The sequence below is a fragment of the Atractosteus spatula genome, chromosome 5 (assembly GCF_055471065.1).
Source record: "Atractosteus spatula isolate fAtrSpa1 chromosome 5, fAtrSpa1.hap1, whole genome shotgun sequence".
NCBI lineage: Eukaryota > Metazoa > Chordata > Actinopteri > Semionotiformes > Lepisosteidae > Atractosteus > Atractosteus spatula.
In genome coordinates, this window is record NC_142710.1 from 26,994,438 (window position 1) to 27,014,671 (window position 20,234).

General features: G+C 42.8%; 2 protein-coding genes across 4 annotated transcripts in view; one reads left to right on the plus strand and one right to left on the minus strand.

Moving 5' to 3' along the window:
• On the minus strand, positions 1-9,801 carry nudt13 (nudix (nucleoside diphosphate linked moiety X)-type motif 13). 2 transcript variants are annotated; one of them, XM_088916023.1, is made up of 9 exons: positions 9,689-9,801; positions 5,199-5,338; positions 4,496-4,638; positions 3,903-4,010; positions 3,513-3,619; positions 2,789-2,914; positions 2,279-2,390; positions 1,639-1,793; positions 1-1,294 (listed from the first exon to the last, which is right to left on the minus strand). In XM_088916023.1, exons 1-9 carry the CDS (start codon positions 9,740-9,742, stop codon positions 1,106-1,108), a joined length of 1,134 nt encoding a protein of 377 aa, XP_088772149.1. In that variant the 5' UTR covers positions 9,743-9,801; the 3' UTR covers positions 1-1,105. The 2 variants fall into 2 exon arrangements, with proteins under 2 accessions (XP_088772149.1, XP_088772150.1); XM_088916024.1 differs by lacking the exon at positions 9,689-9,801 and adding an exon at positions 5,949-6,106.
• The window catches only part of LOC148834829 (prolyl 4-hydroxylase subunit alpha-1-like), a 23,571-nt gene continuing 12,015 nt past the window's right edge, over positions 8,679-20,234 (plus strand). The window contains exons 1-7 of one of the 2 annotated variants that reach the window (XM_088916022.1): positions 8,679-8,786; positions 15,923-16,033; positions 17,205-17,301; positions 18,124-18,275; positions 18,799-18,936; positions 19,065-19,304; positions 20,026-20,231. In XM_088916022.1, the coding sequence (XP_088772148.1) occupies positions 15,946-16,033; positions 17,205-17,301; positions 18,124-18,275; positions 18,799-18,936; positions 19,065-19,304; positions 20,026-20,231 (921 nt within the window). In that variant the 5' untranslated portion in view covers positions 8,679-8,786; positions 15,923-15,945. Of the gene's footprint in view, positions 8,787-15,922; positions 16,034-17,204; positions 17,302-18,123; positions 18,276-18,798; positions 18,937-19,050; positions 19,305-20,025; positions 20,232-20,234 lie in introns of both variants that reach the window. The other variant, XM_088916020.1, reaches the window with a different exon arrangement.

Sequence of the window (20,234 nt, forward strand, 5' to 3'; positions counted from 1 at the left end):
TTTTGTTCTTGTTGTATAATACAGATTGTATTATAGCCGTTAAAACCATAAGAGTACTGCACATTGTATTGTGGAAGTTTAAAAAATGTCCAGCAAAGTTTGACATGCTTTGTATAAAAAAGGCAGGTATATTTTCACTGGAGGGTAAGAAAGGCTGCGATACTCAGGCAGCTCAGGTTCAGGGACTTTTTAAAAACTGAAAGTCAGATGCAAAAAGTGGTGTGTTGAAAAAGAGGAATCTCTGGTGGTCCTCAGAAATATTTATAAGGAGATCCATATTAACCTTTTCAGCGGTCGTTACAGCTCAATGTAGGTCTGCACTAGGTCAGATAATTCTGCTTGAAACAAAGAGCCAATGTTTACAATTGCATATGAACAATGTGCCTCCCAGATGGATCCTGAATGTACAGTTCTAAGTTCTATCTCTGATTAAAATTATACTGCTCCAGCAGCCTGTTCTGTTTACATGCCTGTCTTTTGGAAATCTAGGGTGTTAAAGTATAGTGTAGCTGTGCACTGTAAGGAGATACAAGTGTGTTTCACTGTCCCAGTACATTGCTAAAGTACTACTACAGGTCAGTAGAAAGCTATCAGACTGTATCCAGAGAACAGATTTGTAGCCTGAATTTTCCTAATCATTTTAGGATTTACAATAGCAAAAGTAGATTTGGGCTTTTTTAAATGCCATGTAAAGCCAAGAAGATTTTTTACATAAATGATTAAGCGCTGGTTGGGTCAGAAAGTAAAGAGATCTCAAGTTTAGGGTCACGAATTTGAATCAGGAGTTTGCGGCTGTGCAGCCTCAGGGTCTTGTAAGATTCCAGCTGAAAAATCGAATGAATAAATGGGAACAGTTACGTGTATATCCTTAATAAGGACAGTCAAATGTATTCCAGGTATCTAATTATCCATTTCAAACATGCTCATAAAGCCCACAGCACAACATCTCTCCAAGATCAGTGCTGTAGTCCTTTTCTGTGTATCTCGCTGGTGGAGTTAATGTTGCTCCCAAGAAGAAGGGGGGCAGAGTGTGTCCGCAGGTATCTCCTTCTTGACTGTAAACATGACATTTAGGCTGGAGTCTGCCGTTAGACCCCACTTCTGGCTACAACCCAGCCTGCTGATTGATCCACTCTTGCAGAAGCTGGTTGGCTACAGCAAAGGGAGGGGGAACCCAGAAAGAGGGGTTCCCCCCTTCGCCACGACGTGGTGGCCCCCCCCTGCTGAGGGCTTCTCTCACCTCTGCCACACTGAACCACCGGGCTTCCTCCAGCTCCGCACCACTCAGACTGACCTACAGGGACCACAACGGGACAGTCCTCAGATACAGCTGCACACAGAGGCCTGCGTCTGCATTTTCTACCTGCTACCGTCCTTGTAACAACAGACAAAATAACAGACTACAGCAAGCCAGGCTTGGAGATCCTGCACTTTAGTGATATATTAAGTATTAGCAATTTAATGGTTAAATTATTACAACGCTAGCTTTTTGTCAGTGTAAAAAAGGACATTCCGGTTGAAAGCAATATTCTTAAAAGTGGGACTTCAACAATTAGAGAAGGCTGAGGAACGGTGGTCTAAAGTAGAGCTAACTCAGGTACACGGACAGGCTGGAAAGACAGACGGCGAAGATGCTACCTGTGTGCTGCCTGGGTTCACTGTGGCATGGCACGCCACCATGAGGGAGCTGTGTGGAAAGGGCCAGTGCTGGGAACCAGCGTAGTTCAGAGACTGCACCTCCAGTCCTACCTCCTCTGCCACCTCCCGCCTCACTGTCTCCTCCACTGTCTCTCCTGCAGGGAGTGACACAGAGTACCGATGACATGGCACACTAACACAGACTACCACAATCCCTCATGGCACGCTGAAAATAACATGCAGCACTGACTTGCGTACTCTGAGCACCACATTATATAACGAAAGAGAACATAGTCCATTTGGAGAGATCTAGGATTTCCCTGCTTGCTGTTATTTTTATTCTTATCTTTTAATTTCTGTTATTATTGAGAGTGCACAGCTGATTGCTATATTAGAAAGATTAAAATTAAACTACAATGTGACAACTGGGACAGATAAGCAATCGATATGTAGAAGGATTGTTCATTGGGTACAACCAAACAACCTTCAATGCACTTTTAAATGCTGATACTAGTTCAGATGTCTAGCATATTTTTACGAGATTTATGAGTTCACAAATCCTGTCTCACAATGCACGAATTTCCCTGCAGACCGGCTGTGACGGTTACAGTGTGTGTGTTGGCTGTACGGGGCAGCTCACCAATGTCACAGAACCCAGCCAGTGCACTGTACAAGCCCCTGGGGAAGGAAGGCTGCCGTGCCAGCAAACACTGCCTGCCATCCGTCACCAGCACGATCGCCACCGGCGCCATCTAGAGGACAAAACCACTCCTGAGCACACTGTGTCATTCTCATCTCCCCTTCGTACCACTTCCTGCATTTCCCTGTGTGGGGTTGAGCTACTACTGTCTTTGCATCCTGGTAAAATCAAACATACAGCATACTAATCATGCCAGGCAAGCCGGAGGATGTTTTGTTTCTTATTTTTGCATTTAACAGATGCTAAAAGATGCACTTGATTCAAGGTCTGTTCAACTAGGTAACATTTTGAGGTCAAATTAAAAATGTAATTAGTTATATCTGATTAAGTAACTGAGTGAATTAACTGAGCAGGTCGGTGCAACAGCAGTGAAACCAGGAATATCACAGTGTACAGTTTATAGCTGCATGCCCTCCTGTGACCTCAGCCCTCAGGCCAATGTCTGCTTACTTGTGGGTAGTAGGTAGTCCTGCTGGTCTGGCACACCCGCTGGCTGCCAGCCTGGTTTCTTTTAGTAGGCAGCCCACTGGCACTAGAGTAACCGTGGGTCTGGTGCCAATGAATCAGGGCATGACCCTAAAAATACACCAGGACACATAGTCAAGGCAATGCAGACAAACACAAAAACACACACTCATTTTACAAAGGTGATAAGTAAAAAGACTTGGAGCTCCCTTTTGAATTTCTGTCCCCAAAGACCAGAGTAGTAGAGGAGCAGCATTACAACAGTGCAGCTGCAGTGTCAACTCCACATAAAACAAGCAAAACTTTAACTTGGTACTTGATGGTGGCTTTCTGTTTGCCAGGGGTTTGGCATTGCTGCTGCCCAATGGAAACTTTGTTTAATCTTTTATTCATAACCAGACAAGACAATTGAATAAAATTCACATTTACTACATTGCCCAGGGGATGAAGTTCATACAGCAAGGCAACATCCCACCCAGGCTTTAAATCCATGATCTTCTGGTAGGGAGTCCAGAGTTCTATCCACTGGTTCCTCAAAGCATAGTCAAACCAACAGTTTGTAGTCTTGCCCTGATATCTGAGTCTAAGTTTTGATGTAATCCAAGCCAGGATTAGCTTTTGCATTTCTGCATCATACTGTAAGTCAGCTTGCTGCCATGTAGCTCCCTCTTGTAGCTGCAGGTGTAGTGTGAAGGTGAGCGACTTATACCCGGGACACTGGTGAGACATCCTGTCCTCGCAGCAGAAAGAAAGCCTTCTTCAGGTCCACAAAGACGCCCCCACAGAGCTCCTCCACAGCCTCACGCTCCAGGCCACCTGAAGCAAACAGCCAGTCATTACAGCACCACAGTGTCAAACTCGCATCTTACTGCGAGAACAAAGAACAGCTCTCTTCCACAGTGTCACACCTTCTCTCTTCCTCATGTCAGATTGTCATGTTCAAAAATACGACGTTACTTATAGATGGCATTAGAAAGTTAAAATCTTTACCTATTCATGAATGTTTACTGATTGTTCCTGTAAAAAAACACAGGCTGCATTCTGGGAGTTTTTTGCTTACCAGCTGTTGGGAGGTTTAATTTTTTTGTTTTGCTCTTACCAACATCAAGGGAAAATTGTGCCACCCGATTCTCTGAGCAGCCAATCAGAAATGACTCCTCCAGTACCTGCTCATCTCTGTCCAGCTTTCTCAGGATTCCTTTCACATCTGGAAGAAGGAAAGTGCATGTATAAACGCTCACAAGCTGCAAGCTTCAAAATGAGACATTCTGCATGTTTCTTCTGTTTTATTCATTTTTTGTTGTTGAGGTGTTTAAAATAAATTTCATGCAATTCTATGGTGATCTTCAACTGAACCTTTAACCATTCTGTTTTATGATATTTTATAGTGCAAGATGTAGTCCTTTAACTTTATGGATGTCAAACAGAGACATGGCACAGCGGTGTGGGCCCTGGGTTCAATTCTGGGATGGGAGGCACATGTTCACCTTGTGTTTTCATGGGGGTGTTCAAGGTGTGCCAGCTTCTTTCCACCTTCCAATAACATGCTGCTGAGGATACGTCTTGTCCCTGTATACCGTACTATATGTATGCTTCCCTGCAATGAACTGGTGAATACTTCCGGACCTTGCTTATTCCTGCCCTGTACCAGTTCACCAGCCTTCCCCTCCGCTGGGACTCTGGCTGGCTCACCTGCCGCCTGCAGTACGGCTGCACGATACCCTCCCTGCTCGGCCTTGTGCAGCAGGGGTGCCAGTCTGTGGTAGAGGAGGAAACTGCCAGACTGCAGCGCCCGTTGACATGCCTCATCATCCTCCTTCAGACGCAGCAGGTAGCTGCAGGCAGACAGACGGACAGCACCACAGCAAGGTTTCAGACTATTATGTACACACTTACTGGACTTGTCCATTGGCATTGCACTGCATTGGGGTGATCATTCGTTAATAAGCTGCAAGGTATTCAAGAACACCCCCCAATCCATTGAGTGCTTCTTCTGGATTTTAGCATCACGTGTACTTTAATCCAGTTGCATAATTACAGTACTTTTTTATGTCAAAGTAAGCACTGAAATACACTGGAAGGAGGAATATCTGATGATTACTGGTTTTGTAAGTTAGTTGCCCCATAAAATATAAATGTTAACTGTAGTCATATTCTGCCAGTTTCCCAGAACATGAATCCCAGCCCCTACAGGTACAACACGTCTCTAATCTATTTTTAATCCATCTGAATCCTTAAGATAAAAGCCTATACTTACAAACTGTGACATAAATTAAGAATTTTGAATGGAACAAAAAAAACGAGAACACTGCAACCTTCAAAGCAGGAACTTTGAGCACCCCAGATCTATGCCAGTCTAAACATGTCTATTAAGACTGCTGGTAGGTAAACTGACCGCATCTGGGACACATAGCTGGAGTATGGCCTCCAGCCCAGCAACCTGCTTCTGAAGAGAATCTGTGCAGCCCAGCGCATTCCGCCGCCCCCGTCTCTAACTGCCCCAGAGCTCGGTCTCCAGGCACTACTGCAGGACTCCTGTGGCAAAAACGATTACAGGCAGGGAGGAAAGAGAGAGGCTGAAGGGATAAATAATACCGTGGGAGATCAGATGTTCTCTAGAGCTTTGAGAAAAAAAAAGAATGTTAATCTTTGAAGAAATGGGTGCCACTTTAATCAAATTGCCTGGTCACTAATGGTACATTGAGCACACGCGTTGTAAACATCTGAACTTCTTTGAACAGCAGTGGATTCCAAATTTACTTGGCTTTTCACTTATAAAAGTCAAAACTCCTGTTTCATTGCACAACAATACTATTCCAAACGTATTCCGAATTTGTTTTCCCATGAATTACTATTAAAAGCATATATAATATATAATTCACAATTTTAGAACATTTGTATTCCGATTGTAACTAGTCTTAAAGCTCGTGGAACATTGAACACTTCTGTGGAGACGCCATATACGTAAAATGTTCAATTAAAATCTCCCCTTAAAAGAACTGCCTTTTATAAACGTGTTCCTAACATAGAATTACAGAAAGGGTTAGAAAGCATAATACAAAGGGCTACTGCCTATTTGTTGAAGAATGATTTCAAAGGTCGTACGACTTTAAATTCTGACACATAGCTGTATAAATCGCGCTACCTTCTCTTCCCCAAATAGAACCGCAGCTCGCAAACAGTAATCAGAACCTTTGCGGACTGTAAAATAAAACAAACTGCACGCCAAACAACTCAATTTGAACAGAACACTAAAGACAAACTAAAGTTAAGAGGCGGGTACAGAATCCCAGTTTCACATTTTCATAATAGGCACCGTGACCCGGAGACAGACTGTCGAAAGTGCTCATGCGAAAACGAAGGGGCTGTCTGCCTTTAGTAGGCACTGTACCTAATAATACCATTCGAAACATAGTAGCAATCGCTCGCACAATTATGATATTGTTATTGCTTGAGTATTTTAGAAATCGGCTAAGCAGACTGTCTTGAAGATGTTAACTTCCTTGTTCGAGATGGCTGACTTTAATATTAGGATCGTTATAACATGAATGGGGGTGGATATTCAGCGTTATTGATACAAGTGGTTGTTTGGCTGTGATAAATATTTACACGTGGATGCTTTCAGCGACACAAAGCGTAGGAGGAGGAGTTTTAAACTCTTCCTAGGTGTTAATGTTGTTACAGAATACCATGAATGTACCAGCTGTGCAGATTGCTTTCTAACCCTGTCTACCGTTCAAACAGTGTGCACATTAATTTGTAATGTGAGCATGTTTATGTGCATATACAGTATAAGTTAAAGTAGGTCAAGTAGGTAGCTGCGTCAGCATGCCTAGGCTGCAAAGGAACAAATAACGGTGTATTCCATGCTGCAAAGAGAAGAAAAACACAATGTTTCAGCTGTGGAGCCTTCTTCAGTTCCGGGAAGAAGTCTCCACAGCCGAAACGTTGTGTTTCTTTTCTACTCTTTTCAGCATGGAATACACCTTTACTTGATCCTTTGCAGTATAGGTTATGCAGTTTTGGGTAGATCTGCAATATTTTTCAGCTCCCAGAGCTCAAAGCTCTAACATTAGTTTTCCCAGCTCCTCTCTTTCGGCCTGCATGTTTTCTAGGCCTTCTTAACTTACAAACAACCCTTCATCGAGTGCTAAATTGATCTGATCATGGTTTAACTGGAGTTCTGCCCAGCCTTGCACTGTTGGGAATTTAAAGGAGGGCTCTCCCACCCTGGTCCTGAAGAGCCCCCAGTTCATCGATTGGTGGCCTACAAGTCTTTGGCTCTTTGGCTCTCCTGGACCAGAGCAGGAGACCCCTGTTGAAAAGAAACAGAGAACCCGCAGGATTTGAGAGCAGAAAGCTCCAGATGGGAACCCTTGTTCTAAAGACTCAGTTAAGGGTTTTGATTTTTGTGGGATCAGTTAATTTACATGGCCCCTGCTCTAAGACTTCATGCAGTCTCCTCCTCCTTCCTGCTTTTTACGATTCCAAAACCTTTTCTTCCAATGCTCCCCTTCCTACTTTTAACATCATGCCGAATAATCTTACGGGCGTTTTCTAAATAAACCCCTTCTAGGTTTTGAACTGGATATTCAAAGAGCCCATTCTAAAATTAACGTAATTGCAATGAGATTTATGTTCACTATTTATAGAACACATGACTGTGGTTTCTTCATCCACATCACGACTTCCTATTTTTTCTTTTGGATTAACTGTTTTTTATTTTTTAGTGTTGCATTTTTGCAGTGTTAAGATTGTAAAATAAATGTATGCGCTGAGATTAAAAGACGAGCCTCGCATTTAAAGAGGAAGGCAAGGGTGGAAAAGGGGGCTAAACTATTAACGTGAGATTAGAAAGACGGGGAAATGCGTAACTGTGTTTACTTAATCTTTAAAATATCGAAAAATAATCACCTAATTATTTATTAGAACTTGCATTATGCTATGTATTTGAACTGCAACAATATTTCTAAATTCCAATACACTTGAGACTTGATTTATATTCTAGTCTGACGAAAACCTCAGGCAACTGTTTGATTCCCGGCTTTATATTCCAACCCAGCAGATGCCGGATACGTGCCTTGTGTGACAGGCGCACCAAGCTCAGTTGAAAAGCAGCAATTTTAAAATGGAGTGAGTGAACATGGATTGGAAAGTGAAATTATAGACTTGCGTTTTGTTATTGTGTCAGACCACTGAAGCGCAGGCAATTGCAAAGAAACATCGTACGTGTACTTCAAGGGAACATTTACCTTTGAAAACGTTTTAGTTTTGCTGAAAATCTAAAGACATCCAAAAACTTTAATAAAACTGGTCTAACCAGACACAAGTCAATGGCACAAAATAATATAAAAAATAACATCATTTATCGTACAGCAGACTGCATGCATTTCAGCACTTGAAGTTTTTAAAGGCGGAGGCTACTTAAGGGTGCTTTGGGGATTATTTTATCCGTTTTCTTTTGGGTTTAATAAAGCTGCATACCACTAGTTAGAATAAAATCTCTACAGTGTAAAGCTAATTCACTCACTTCATTGTGAAACACTTCAAGTTTCTTGCCACTGTTGTAGTTCTGTGTTACCAGTTCATTGCGTGCTCCGCGGCAGGAGCATGCTATGTCTTATATGAAATACAACCGCAACAGCCAAAACAGTACACAGAAAAGTACGAAATTAAAAGGGTGAGTTGCCACGGCGTTGCAATTTTGGAAACGCATGCTCAATGTATCCTCTATAAAGTTCTGATGGGACAGAGAATACCGCGTGTGTGAGCTCCTGCACGTAGCGGAGCTCCGCCTCTACCGAGCGCCAGGGGGCAACATGGAGCCTGAAGGAATGCAGCTGGAGACGGATATAAAAACCAGGAGACGGGGTGAGTAAAGGAAACCGTCGTAAACTGGCCTTAGAGGAGATATCGCCGGTAGAAGTAGAGCTCATACGCGGCTACTAACTTGGAGGCGACGTGTAGAAACAGGAATCCCAAAGTGAGTGCTTTCTTTATCCGTATTTCTATAGACCAAGCGTTTGTTCCTTGTTCATTTTTTTGCCTTGATTTTTTTGTTTTCTGCGTGTACAACGAGTAGAGTCTAGAAATTTCTTAGCGCTCCGCCAGCATTAGGTTTTGCATCCGCAGCAAGTCGGATGCTCTGTGGTGAGATTTTCAATACTGTAGCTAATCGGCATTTGACTTCGTTCAAAGAAATCAGCTGTGCGTTGTAGCTGTCTTTGCACAAATATTGGTAAAACAAACCAGTGCAACAAATAACGCCTGTTTCCGGTTTTATTATTCTTTGATAATAGCACGTAGCCACCCTGTTTAGAGTTGGGGGGGCTGCAGAGATTTACTGGCTCAAAACAAACGCTACGCATGAAAAAGTTTATCCGAGTGGGGCGGATTTCCAGAAACGTGGCAAATTCCTTTTCTCTATGGTCCCTAAATTTGATCTGCTTATGGTGTATGTATATATGTCAAAGTGGACAATATCCGCCGCATTAAAATACGATTTGTACATCTTCTGGATTGTTCTCGTTAGTTATACAACTAACACATGCTGTAAAATGTAGTCCAAGTATAGATTAAAAGACTCATATTGGGCAATCAGTAATTTTATAAATGATATTACATTTTTTATGACTGATGCCACCACTTATTTAAAGCAAATTGATAAAAACGGGATCTCTGAGTTTTTTTAACGCCAAATTTCACATTCACAGAGGTAAACGATTCATACTATAGGAATATTTAGACCGGTGCACCTCTGTATGGATTACACTGAGTACAGTACACGTCTCTAAGAGCGCATCACGCTCAGTGCATGCTTTTAATTCAATCAAGACACGTGCAGTTTATTATTAATTTATGTGTATAGAAGGACAGCAGTCTTACTCTGTGAGGAATTCTTGGAGATATTCGGTCTTGAAGGATTTCCAGGATCCTCATTCAGTGTTTTTATGTATGGGATCCACTGCTAGTGTGTACAGGGTTTACTGGTTTAAACTGCACAATATGAGCAATCTGGATTCCATTAAAATATTAGTTTAAATTTAGGGCGGTAGTGTAGACTACCCTTTTTCGGAGTTCAAATTGCAGGTAATGAAGCTACGCTCATCACGGAGCAATGGGGGAAGGGCGGAGACGTGGCAGTATCGCCCCCCTCCCTCCATCCCAATCTGTGGGAGTCTGAATGAATGGCTAACGTATAGCGGAGCTTTCTTTGATCTTCAACCTTTAAATAGTTTTCTTTAATAAGTAGCAATAAGTACCCCAGTAGAAGAGTCCCTTGTATTAATTTAGGTTTAAATGCCATTTTGTGGATAAACTGAAGTAGATATCCAAATTAAATATACTCCTAAAATACTTTAGAAAATAATAGTACAGTATTATCTGAATGTTACAAGATAGAGGTGTGCATTCTTTTGCAGTGTAGCAGTGAGGAATTTACTCTGCATAGGCTTGAGTGCCCCAATCCATAGGGAAATTGAGGACTCACCAGTATAAGGGAAGACTACATGAGAGAGAATGGGAATTTCCATAGGCATTCTGCACTCTTAAGCTCACTGTCTCCTGCTCCAGAGTGAACTGGAGGCCTGGCAGTGTTGAGTTTGTGGAGAGTCCTTCAGACTCTGCTAGTGACACCGGCACTAAATCTTATTCTAGGTTCCTACATTTTTATTTTTGTGTGAAGGAATAGGAAAATGTACACACAAGCCTTTAATGTCCTACATTGTATTTGTTAACTGCCTGTCTCTGCATTTTTAACTTCTACTTGCATTTTCTTTTACAGAAAGTGGAAGTACACCCCGTCGTTCTTATTTTTGCAGGGGATGTGTTCCTGAACTGTCCAGAGATAACAACAAAAATGCTTATGCTGAGCCAAATCTCTCCTGTGTGTGTGTGTATATATATGTACACACTATGGGTATACAGTACCAAATACACTGTTAACATACATTTTCCAAATAACAAATGGAATATGATGGAAAATAAATATGATACTGCTTCATTTTTCTATAAAATGAATATTATAGAAAAAAGTACAAGTTTTGTAACTTTATTATCAAGGGCAGTAATCTTCAGGAACAAATGTGTTGTGGCGTGGGTACAAGGAGTAAGTGGGGCCAAAATGCAGCAAAGCACTGTGACCATACTGATGTGGAGTGAATGAAGAACTGGGAGTGAGATGGGTAACAAGGTGGAAAATGCGCGTGTGAGAATTTTGTCGAGGCTTGGACACGATCTGAGAAGCTTTGGGTCTCTGACGGTGTTCTAGTAGCTTTAATCTTGTACAGTGAAGTGCTGAGGAAGAGGTGTAAGGGTAACTATTTGAATGCCTTGAGTGTAAGCCAGGCACTGATTCATTGTCTGTGCATGTTCTTGTCCTGCGTATTCTCCACACATTGCAAACAGTTCACCTGACCTCTTCCTTGATTACTGTATTTAGCAATGCATTTCTACAGTGCATCTCAAATGCATGACACTGTATGTGAAAAGTTAAAATCAAACATTGAAAGTGTAAAGAACAAGCAAAAGGTCAAAGTAGAAAGAAGAAATACTTGCTGGGCACCCTGTGTCATGACTTGCTAGTGAAGGAAGTAGCACTGCTGCCTGTCTCTCTGCAGATCTGAATTGGGACTTCACATATATACTGCAAGTTATTTAAGAGGATCTGCTCTTAAGAGTATGTGGTAGATGTGTGTTTAATGGCAGCTGAGGAGTTGGATTGTGGTGCTCTATTAGGCTACGATAACCAGCATTTTTACTGTGGTACCCTACTCATTTTATACCAACTCTTAACAAGAGGATAAAGCTACTACAGTATCTGTGCGACAGAGTCTGGAGTTCAGAAGGTGAGGTGTCCCAACTCCCTTTTGTGCCAAACCTAACCCTCCCGGTTTCTGCGCCAGATCCGTGCTACCTAGTCCCCCTTTTACTCAAATCTAAGTAATTGCCACTCCGACATGGTTTTACAAACATCACTGACAGGTGATTCCTTCCAGTCCATATGTGAGCTGGCTGTAGTGCAATAGCATGAAATTTGACTTGAGCAATTCTGCTATGAAAGTATTCTGAACAGAAGGGGAGAAAGGTGTTTTTTTTTTCCCAGTAGTGAATACATCTTATCTCCAGTGCCCTGTAACTGCTGTCTGTTCTTTTTATACACTACAGGCTATTTGATGGTGCCCTGCAGCTGTTGTAAGTTTGTTTATTGCAGTAGCTCAGTTTTGATCTTCTCTGTTTATGTCAGAGAATGCATTTAAATCTATTCTGACCACAATATCTCCATTAGACTGGACACTTATTACTTTTTTGCAGCATTCTTCAACAGATTTGTTTCTACAGTTTATTGAGTTCCTGTTTGCATTTGCCTTCATCACTGCTGAATCATCAGGCTTCTGTTGGCCTTTGCAGAAGCAGGATTGTTGAAGATTTTGTTTAGATTGTTTTTTTTAACGCAACTTGGTTTTAGGTTCTTTGTGAGCACAACATATCTGTTTTTGAATTGCAGGATCTTCCTTGCCAAGTACGGTAAACTTATTATTTATTTGCAGATCTAATAGAATCAGCCACTGCCTAAGAAATCTGTGACCCCTGACGCACTTAATGACCTGCTCTCCCTGTTTTCCTATAATTAGGTAGGAGATTGCCCCAGACTGGAATTCCACAGTGGCTGAGAGCACCGGCTTGAGGGGCACAGATTGCATTAGTTTCCTTGAGTGGAAATGTTCCCATAGCATGAGCCATAAGTGTGATCTCTGCTTTTATGCTGCTTTAATTTTTGTGTAAAGGTGTGAAGGACCCTTCTTCACGTTTTCAGAGCTGGCACTGAGAAGCTGTGTAACTTGATGACTTTGTGTTCTGGAAAGAGTTTTTCATTGGGCGGTCCTTTATACACACCAGTTTGCACAGTATTGGCATGATGCTTTCCTGGCTGACCCAAGGTTCTTCTTATGAACTGCAAGATAGCCGCACCGTGTCTTCAGGGTAATGTGGTTAGGAAGAATTTCACAATTCTTCTGCAGAGCACAATGGCAGCAGCCCCTCTCCCAGTGAAAGGGATACCAGAGCATAATGATGACTCTTTTCTTTTCCTGCTGATGGGCTTCTCTTCTTCTTTAGAGCACTGTTTGGATACAATGCTATGTAAAATAAGCAGCCGCAATTGAAGCGCAACCTTTTCATCTTTACCCACTGCCTTTTTTTCTGAACCTATGAAGTACACATTAATCAGGTATTGGACAAAGTGCAAGACCATGTTCATTGAGCTGCTGTTGTCATTGCATTGCCACTGACTGATGCTCGGGTTGCATCACATAGTACATGTTCATTTGTGTTGTGGTGCTCATCGCTTCAAGCCTTTTTGTTGTGACAGGTATTGTGGCATGGAAGTAAGGATACTAGGGAGATGGGCTTTGCTAAACAGCGCAGTTGCATGGCCAGGGTAACCAGCTGTAGTTAAAATATTGAATCTTCCTGGCATGCTGGTAAACAGTCACATTGCTGTGCAAATATGACCTCATTGTGGAACAGCAGGTATTTTAATGAACAGTCACATGGGTGTATGGGTTTGGGTTGGAGGTGCCAGGTGTCTTCCTGGTTTTGATGAGTTTGCAGGCCCTGTGTGAATAGAGCTCTGCCAGTGTCGGCCCTCTTTGCCCTTACTTTTATTGCATTAATAGTTGGTTTGCACATATTCATTTATTACTGGCAAGGTGCTTTTAACTCCTTTATTTTATCTAAATACTAGTACATGTTTTCCCCTTTCTAAATTGGCCCACAAGATGGATCTGTTCTGTTTATAGCCAGGTGGAATAACTGTAAGATAGGACTTCCATTGTACAATCATTAATGGGACTATCTACTACTATATATACTGTTGGAGAGGGAAACGGCTGCATGTTTTGAACCCTCCCTTCAGCACGGACTCTCTACACTGGATATAAACTAGGCCTTGCACCAATATCCTGGTGTAAATTTAGTCGGACTCAAAGCAAGTACGTTTGTAGCAATATCTTTGTTTTTTTTTTCCTCCCCTTTGTTGTATTGGGCCAGAGGAACTTGCTCGGTGTAAGATGGCCTCAGAGTTTTGCCTGCAGTGTGTGCCACACAGACAGGGCAGGCATTTACTAGGTATGTGCCAGCAGGGGAATAAATAAACTGGGTGTTTAAAAAGTAAAACACTTCTTTTTGTGCAGTGCGTTTGATGAAGGGGTTGCTCTCATCAGAGGCTTGTCTGTTCAGGAGCTCGCAGTAGTGATCGAGTGAGCTTGGGTGTGCCTGTGTGGGGTATGTGGAGTTGGGCTAGTGGCTTGGAGTGTGTAAGAAGGCCTCCCTCCCTCTCTACAGGGGGTGAAATAATGTGTACTGGGTCAGTGAAACTCCAGCCTGCCATGTCCTGCCCAAACACACAAATGTCCTTATGTTCCACCCAGCTGGCACGGCAACAGGGCAGACACAAGGATCGTGTTGGCACTGCAGGGAGAGGAAGTTCATGCCTTCTGGCTCTTCCACTTTGGAGACTGTACCATCCTGGCATAAGGAGGCTTTGCTAGCATAGAAGTCCTGGAATGCAGAATGTGTTTAATAGGAGAAAATTCCCACCCACTTAATTCTTCACTACAGGAAAGTGGTTTTATTTAAAGTGAGTCATCTAACCCTATATGAAGACTGCATAAGACTCCAGAATCTTCCCAGCCCTCAGTAAAACAAAAAATGATCATTAGAATAAAATGTTTAAATTTCTTTTACTAAGAATGTATTTTTCTTTAAGAATCACGAAATATTACAATCTTCACCAAGAAATGTTTATTCTAGAAAGATATGATAGAATTTCAATATGTTTGGCCCCAGGAGATGGTTATCTGATTGTGCCGTAAAGGCTAGTTTTGTTGAGCAATCCTTTCACAAAGCAGGTTGCTCGCTTACAAAGAGAAATGTTCACTGGCTTCATTCCATTCTCGCAGAACAATACTTCAGAATCCAGTTCAGTTAAATTCTCTCCACTGCTCATATGGCTGTAAAATCCTTTTATTAAATGAGGTTTTGGAGTCTGATGCTTTGAAACTTTGCTGTAATCTGACCTGTTCTCCAAATTCTCCTGTTCCCCTGAAGGTGGGGAGAAAAACAAGTGCAGCTGCTCTCTATGGCTGACCTGTTTTTTCCCCTGTGTATACAGAGCAGTACAGGACACCCAGGCAGGGATGCAGGATGGGTTTTGTTCTGCACCTGTTCACATTGTCAGCACGCCTGTTGTCAAGTTTTGAGGGCCTGGCTCAGACAGAGAGAGGTGCTAAGTAGGCTTGAGAACAGCCCTACTTTAAAGTGAATAGCCTTGATGGCAGATGTTACAGGTGGCACAACACCATGTCGCAGATTCGGCAACACCTAGATGCCTTGGCAGCCTTTGATACAAACTCCAGTGTGCCACTGCTGGTACAGAAGGGTTGTAGGAAAATTCTAAAACTTTCCTTTAGCTGGGTGGGTGCTTGTTTTAATATTCAAAAGCTTTATAAATGTTTGATTGCCCCCAAAAGCTCAGTTACGTCCTCTGTCTGTATCATCATTGGCTCACTTTTCCAAATTATAAATAAGTTTCACGCACAAGAAATGCTGTGGCAGTTAGCAAGGGTTACAAGCCTGTTGAATATTTCAGTGTTATGTTCCATGTCATAAGACTAAGGGGAGGGGGGAATCTGGGAAAGCAGTAAGATGCGTAGGAGGTTTTACAAGGAAGGAATGTGATAGGGTGATGTTGTGCATACCCCACAGAACAAAAGTGGAGAGTTTTTTTTTTTTTTTTTTTTTTCCCCCCCCTCTTCTCCTTATTGGAAGTTCTGTAGTGGACGGTTTAATCAAGGTGGGGAGTTAATTGTCTACATGTTTGGTTAATGATTCTCTGCTCCTAATTAGAACCCAAAGCTTGGCTAGTGTTCTAGTGTTCAGCAGTCCTGAAAATGAGCAGTGGACGTTGCAGTTTCGCATGAAAGAAGGAACTCCCGTGTCTGAACTGCTGTGCGGATGATGCTGTCCTTCATATTCTACTGTTAAAGCACCAGCCCCCAGGCTGATGCAGGAGGTGACGGCCGCCTGTCCTGACTGGGGTTGTCTTCTCTCCCTGTACAGAGTGAAGAGCGCAGAGTGCAGGGATGGAGCTGCCGGGGGTCTGGATTGTGGTGCTGCTGGGAGGCCTGCTCCCCCCATCTCGCGGTCACAACGACTTCTTTACGTCCATCGGTGAGCCCTCCTTCCCAGTTTCTTCAGTGCTTTCTCCTCCTTCTTTCTTTTAACCTGCAGATGATCCATTGTATCTTGTCTGCTTTTCACCAGTGTGCAGCTCATAGTAATTCCAAAGAACCTAATGTTTCCTGTGCACATCTCTGCAGTTTTACCCAAACTGCACTCTTTTGAGTCTCTAGAATCATCATTTTGAGAATCCAATGTAGTGCAATAAAATCTAGACCAGGGGGACCGACCAGGCTGATGCTATAAAATCGGGTAAAAAAAATATAACTGTCAAAAAAAAAAAGAGCAGCAGGTGTCTGAGGGGAGATTTCCTGTCCCCGTTCACTTACATGATACCAAGTCCTCTTGGTTTACCCACTGTACCGAGTGCCCAGTGGGTCTTTGTGCCAGACTCAGTCAGGCTGGCTGCAGCAGCTGCTGGTCTGGCTCTCTGCCTCTCTTCCTGTGACTGATACCTTTCTCTCGACTGGGAAAGGATGCATCGGAGAGGGAGGGAGTGGAGGGGCTGGTTGGTGTTAAATGTCAGCTAGTCTTACAGAAGAACTTGGCAGGTCAGTGTGTTGATGTACAGGCCCGATTTGGAAGTGTTTGCAGCCAGATGTCTTTTTTTCTCTGGGTTTTAGTGTTGACTGCGGTTTTTATTTTTCAAATTTCTTTTCCTTCAGTGGACTGTTTGATTGTGTTTTGCAAAAGATAATGTAAAGCTAGGAGTATTTTCTCTTGCCTGGATAAGCTCTAGATGAGATCTTAGAAATAAGAAATTTGGACTTGGGGGGGGGAGAGTGCAGCTAATTTCGGTGTTTAAGCTGATTATGTAAAACTTTTTTGAGGTATTTAATAAAGAGTGGGTTGAGAATGAGATGCAGTTAATGCAATTTTTGTTCATTTGTGCCTTATAAAGTAACATTCTCATGCATGCGGTCAGCTCCCCAGTCTGCTACTAGAGACATGTCTGCTGTAGTTCCTGGTTCTCAGTTTATAGTGCAGTTCTGTGCACTCTTTTTCTACTTGGATATGGTGAAGGGCAGTACTGTGCTCTGCTGTGTTGCTTCACCATGGGTATGTGTGTGCTTATTAGTGAGTCTTCTTGCCACACTCTTCACAGGAGTGACTTTTCCCACTGTTCCTCATCCTCTCTCTCTCTGTACTCTGTGCTTTCCAGGCCAGATGACCGATCTGCTGTACACTGAGAAGGACCTGGTCACCTCTCTGAAGGACTACATTAGAGCAGAAGAGAGCAAGCTGGAACAGGTCAAACAGTGAGTGTGCAAGGACCTGCACCAATATTGCATTCAAAAGCTTTTACAAGATTATTTATAAATTCCTGGAGTTGAAAATTCCCAAAGTTGTCTCTTTGGGTTCAAGTGTCAATTTTACTTTAGATCTTAGTCAACAAGCAATATGCTGCTCTTAAATGTGTAACCAACTTCACGGAACTACTTGTTTTCATTTCTATCTTGCATCATTTCAGGAGGTCTTACTGAGTGAGTAAAGACCTCCCTATTTCATTATACAGTAAAAGGAAAACAATTCTGAGTTTTCTATGACCTTAAAAAATGCATATCGCCTAACCTGACAGTCTCAGTCAGTCTGTTCAGTAGTATATTGGTGTGTATATATAGGCATATAGGCTGTCCCTGTTAGTTGCCCTGCTATTCGTTGTTGTATTTAGCTAGCTGCAAGTGAAATGGACACTCGGTCTTATGGTTCCTAATCCAACTCTATTCTATTAAATCTCATGGGGGGGGGGGAGGGGAGCCTAGTGCTTTAAGACGTTTGGGCAAAGTTTACATTCTTATGGTCTTGAACCCTCCATATTTACATTGTCCTTGGGGGAAAATTTTGCTTCACTATACGTAGAGGCTTTCTGTTTCCGTAACCCCTTCATACTGTATAGTGGGGACCACTCGTGTCTGCCTTCGGTGCAGATCCAGAAGAGGAGCAGAGTAGGAAAAGACTTCTCGAGTATGCATTTACCATGTGTGAATAAAGAATATGCTGTATAAAAAAAATTGCTCCAGCTGCAGTGCAAGGAGAGTTGTTTAGGGCAGTGCCCTCAGCTCTGGCATGTCTGTCCACAGGTGGGCAGAGAAGTTGGACAAGCTGACTGCCATGGCGACGCAGGACCCAGAGGGGTTCCTGGGCCACCCTGTTAATGCCTTCAAACTGATGAAGAGGCTGAACACAGAGTGGGGCGAGTTGGAGAGCCTAGTGCTCAGGGACATGTCTGATGGTGAGAGCAACACTTTTTTTTGTGCCTTCAGTTTTTCTCTCTCTCTTCCCTGTGTTCCTTCTTTATGTTGCCCTATTCTCAACAGAATTCTGTTAGTTGCACCATATTGCATATGATAAGGTGCACCTCCTCACAACCTTTTCTGAAAGAAGCCTGTTCCTTTTCTTTCTGTGCTCCATGTTCCTAGTTCTCTGTCAGTCTTCTTTGCCTAGTCGTGTTTCTAAGGATCCTCTGGACCATTCTGCACGGGAGTAATGGAGGAAATAAGTGAATTCTGGATCAGTTTATTAAAGGGGGAGTTCATATAAAGGAAATTGTTGAGAGAATTAAATACACAAGCTAATTTAAAAACATTTGAAACTAATGCTTCTGATAGACTTGTCATTTTTTTTATGGTGATTCACCCACAATTTCTTTCGCACAAAACTTTATATTTTTAATACACACAATGGGGAGTTTCTCCTTCATCAATTGAATGCAACCCGGAGTGTTTCACGGTCACTGACTGAACTGTTCCTGTTAGGATTCATCTCCAACCTGACCATCCAGAGGCAGTATTTCCCTAATGATGAGGACCAGACCGGGGCAGCCAAGGCCCTGCTGAGACTGCAGGACACATACAATCTGGATACACAGACCCTGTCCACTGGGGACCTGCCTGGTAAGTTGGGAAGGTGGTCCCAGTGATGCTGTTTGTGAGTGCCAGTGTATCTGTGTTTGCTGATCTGTCATTGTGGATGTGTGTTATAAATTTCTACCCTCGCTCTGTGTGTCTTGGTCCCCTTGTAGGTGTGACATACAAGTCCACGCTAACAGCAGATGACTGCTTTGAGCTTGGCAAGATCGTCTACTCTGATGCTGACTACTACCACACCGAGCTGTGGATGGCACAGGCCCTCAGACAGCTGGACCAGGGCGAGGAAGCCACCATTGACAAGGTCACTGTGCTGGACTATCTTAGCTATGCCATCTACCAGCAGGGCGAGCTGGAAAGGGCACTGGAGCTCACCAAGAGGCTGCTGAAACTGGGTGAGCAGACACTGATGGCAAGCAACAGCAGTGTAAAGAAATATTCCCTACAAATCTTCCCTAGGCGTTAATCTTTTAGGTTTTAGACGATTTATTTAGGGGTAGAGTGTATATCCTTTTAAGATGAGGATTTTTTTTTTACAAATGTTAAAAGTTGAAGTTGGAGAGTTTATATTGGGGAGGTGTAGAAGTCAGATTTGAAAAGTCAGAGCTACAGAATTAACATTTTAAGTCTGTGAAGTAAATTTTAGTAGATATTCTTCTCCTCTTTTTATGTAGGGGGGGAAAAAGACCAAACTGGCACCACAGTTCTTTTGCAAAGTTGCTTCCTCTTCATTCGTCCTGGCAATGAGCTCTGAAAATTCCTTTGCATTCGCCATTAGTTGCTGGAAAATGTTAGCAGCTGATAGTTTTGATTCACATGTTGAATCTCTGCGTCTTTAACCCTCTGCACCGAACATTTGATCAGCCTCCTAAAACTTACGGCTATAGCATTCTATGATGATCCTTAAAGCTCTATAAAACACACGCACCATAATAGTGAAATATCTTTAAAACATCGATTATGGCTTAATTTTACATCTCCCCAAAGCCGTTTCTCAGAAGGCTTTGCTTTGTTATCCAAAACAAGGTTTGGGCCATAATTGAGATTTCTGTTCTCATGGGCTGGATGGGCTGTCCCATTGCCTCATTGGTCACCTGGCCTGTGCTGTTTTTGTAGACCCACAGCATCAGCGTGCCAATGGAAATCTGAAGTACTTCGAGTACACGCTGCTGAAGCAGAGGAAGACCGAGCAGGCAGATGAAAACTCCAAGCCACAGGATGCCAAAGAGAAAATGATCTCCAAGAATAAGGGACGCCCCAAAGATTACCTCCCCGAGAGGCAGAAATATGAGCAGCTGTGCCGAGGAGAGGGAATCAAGATGGTG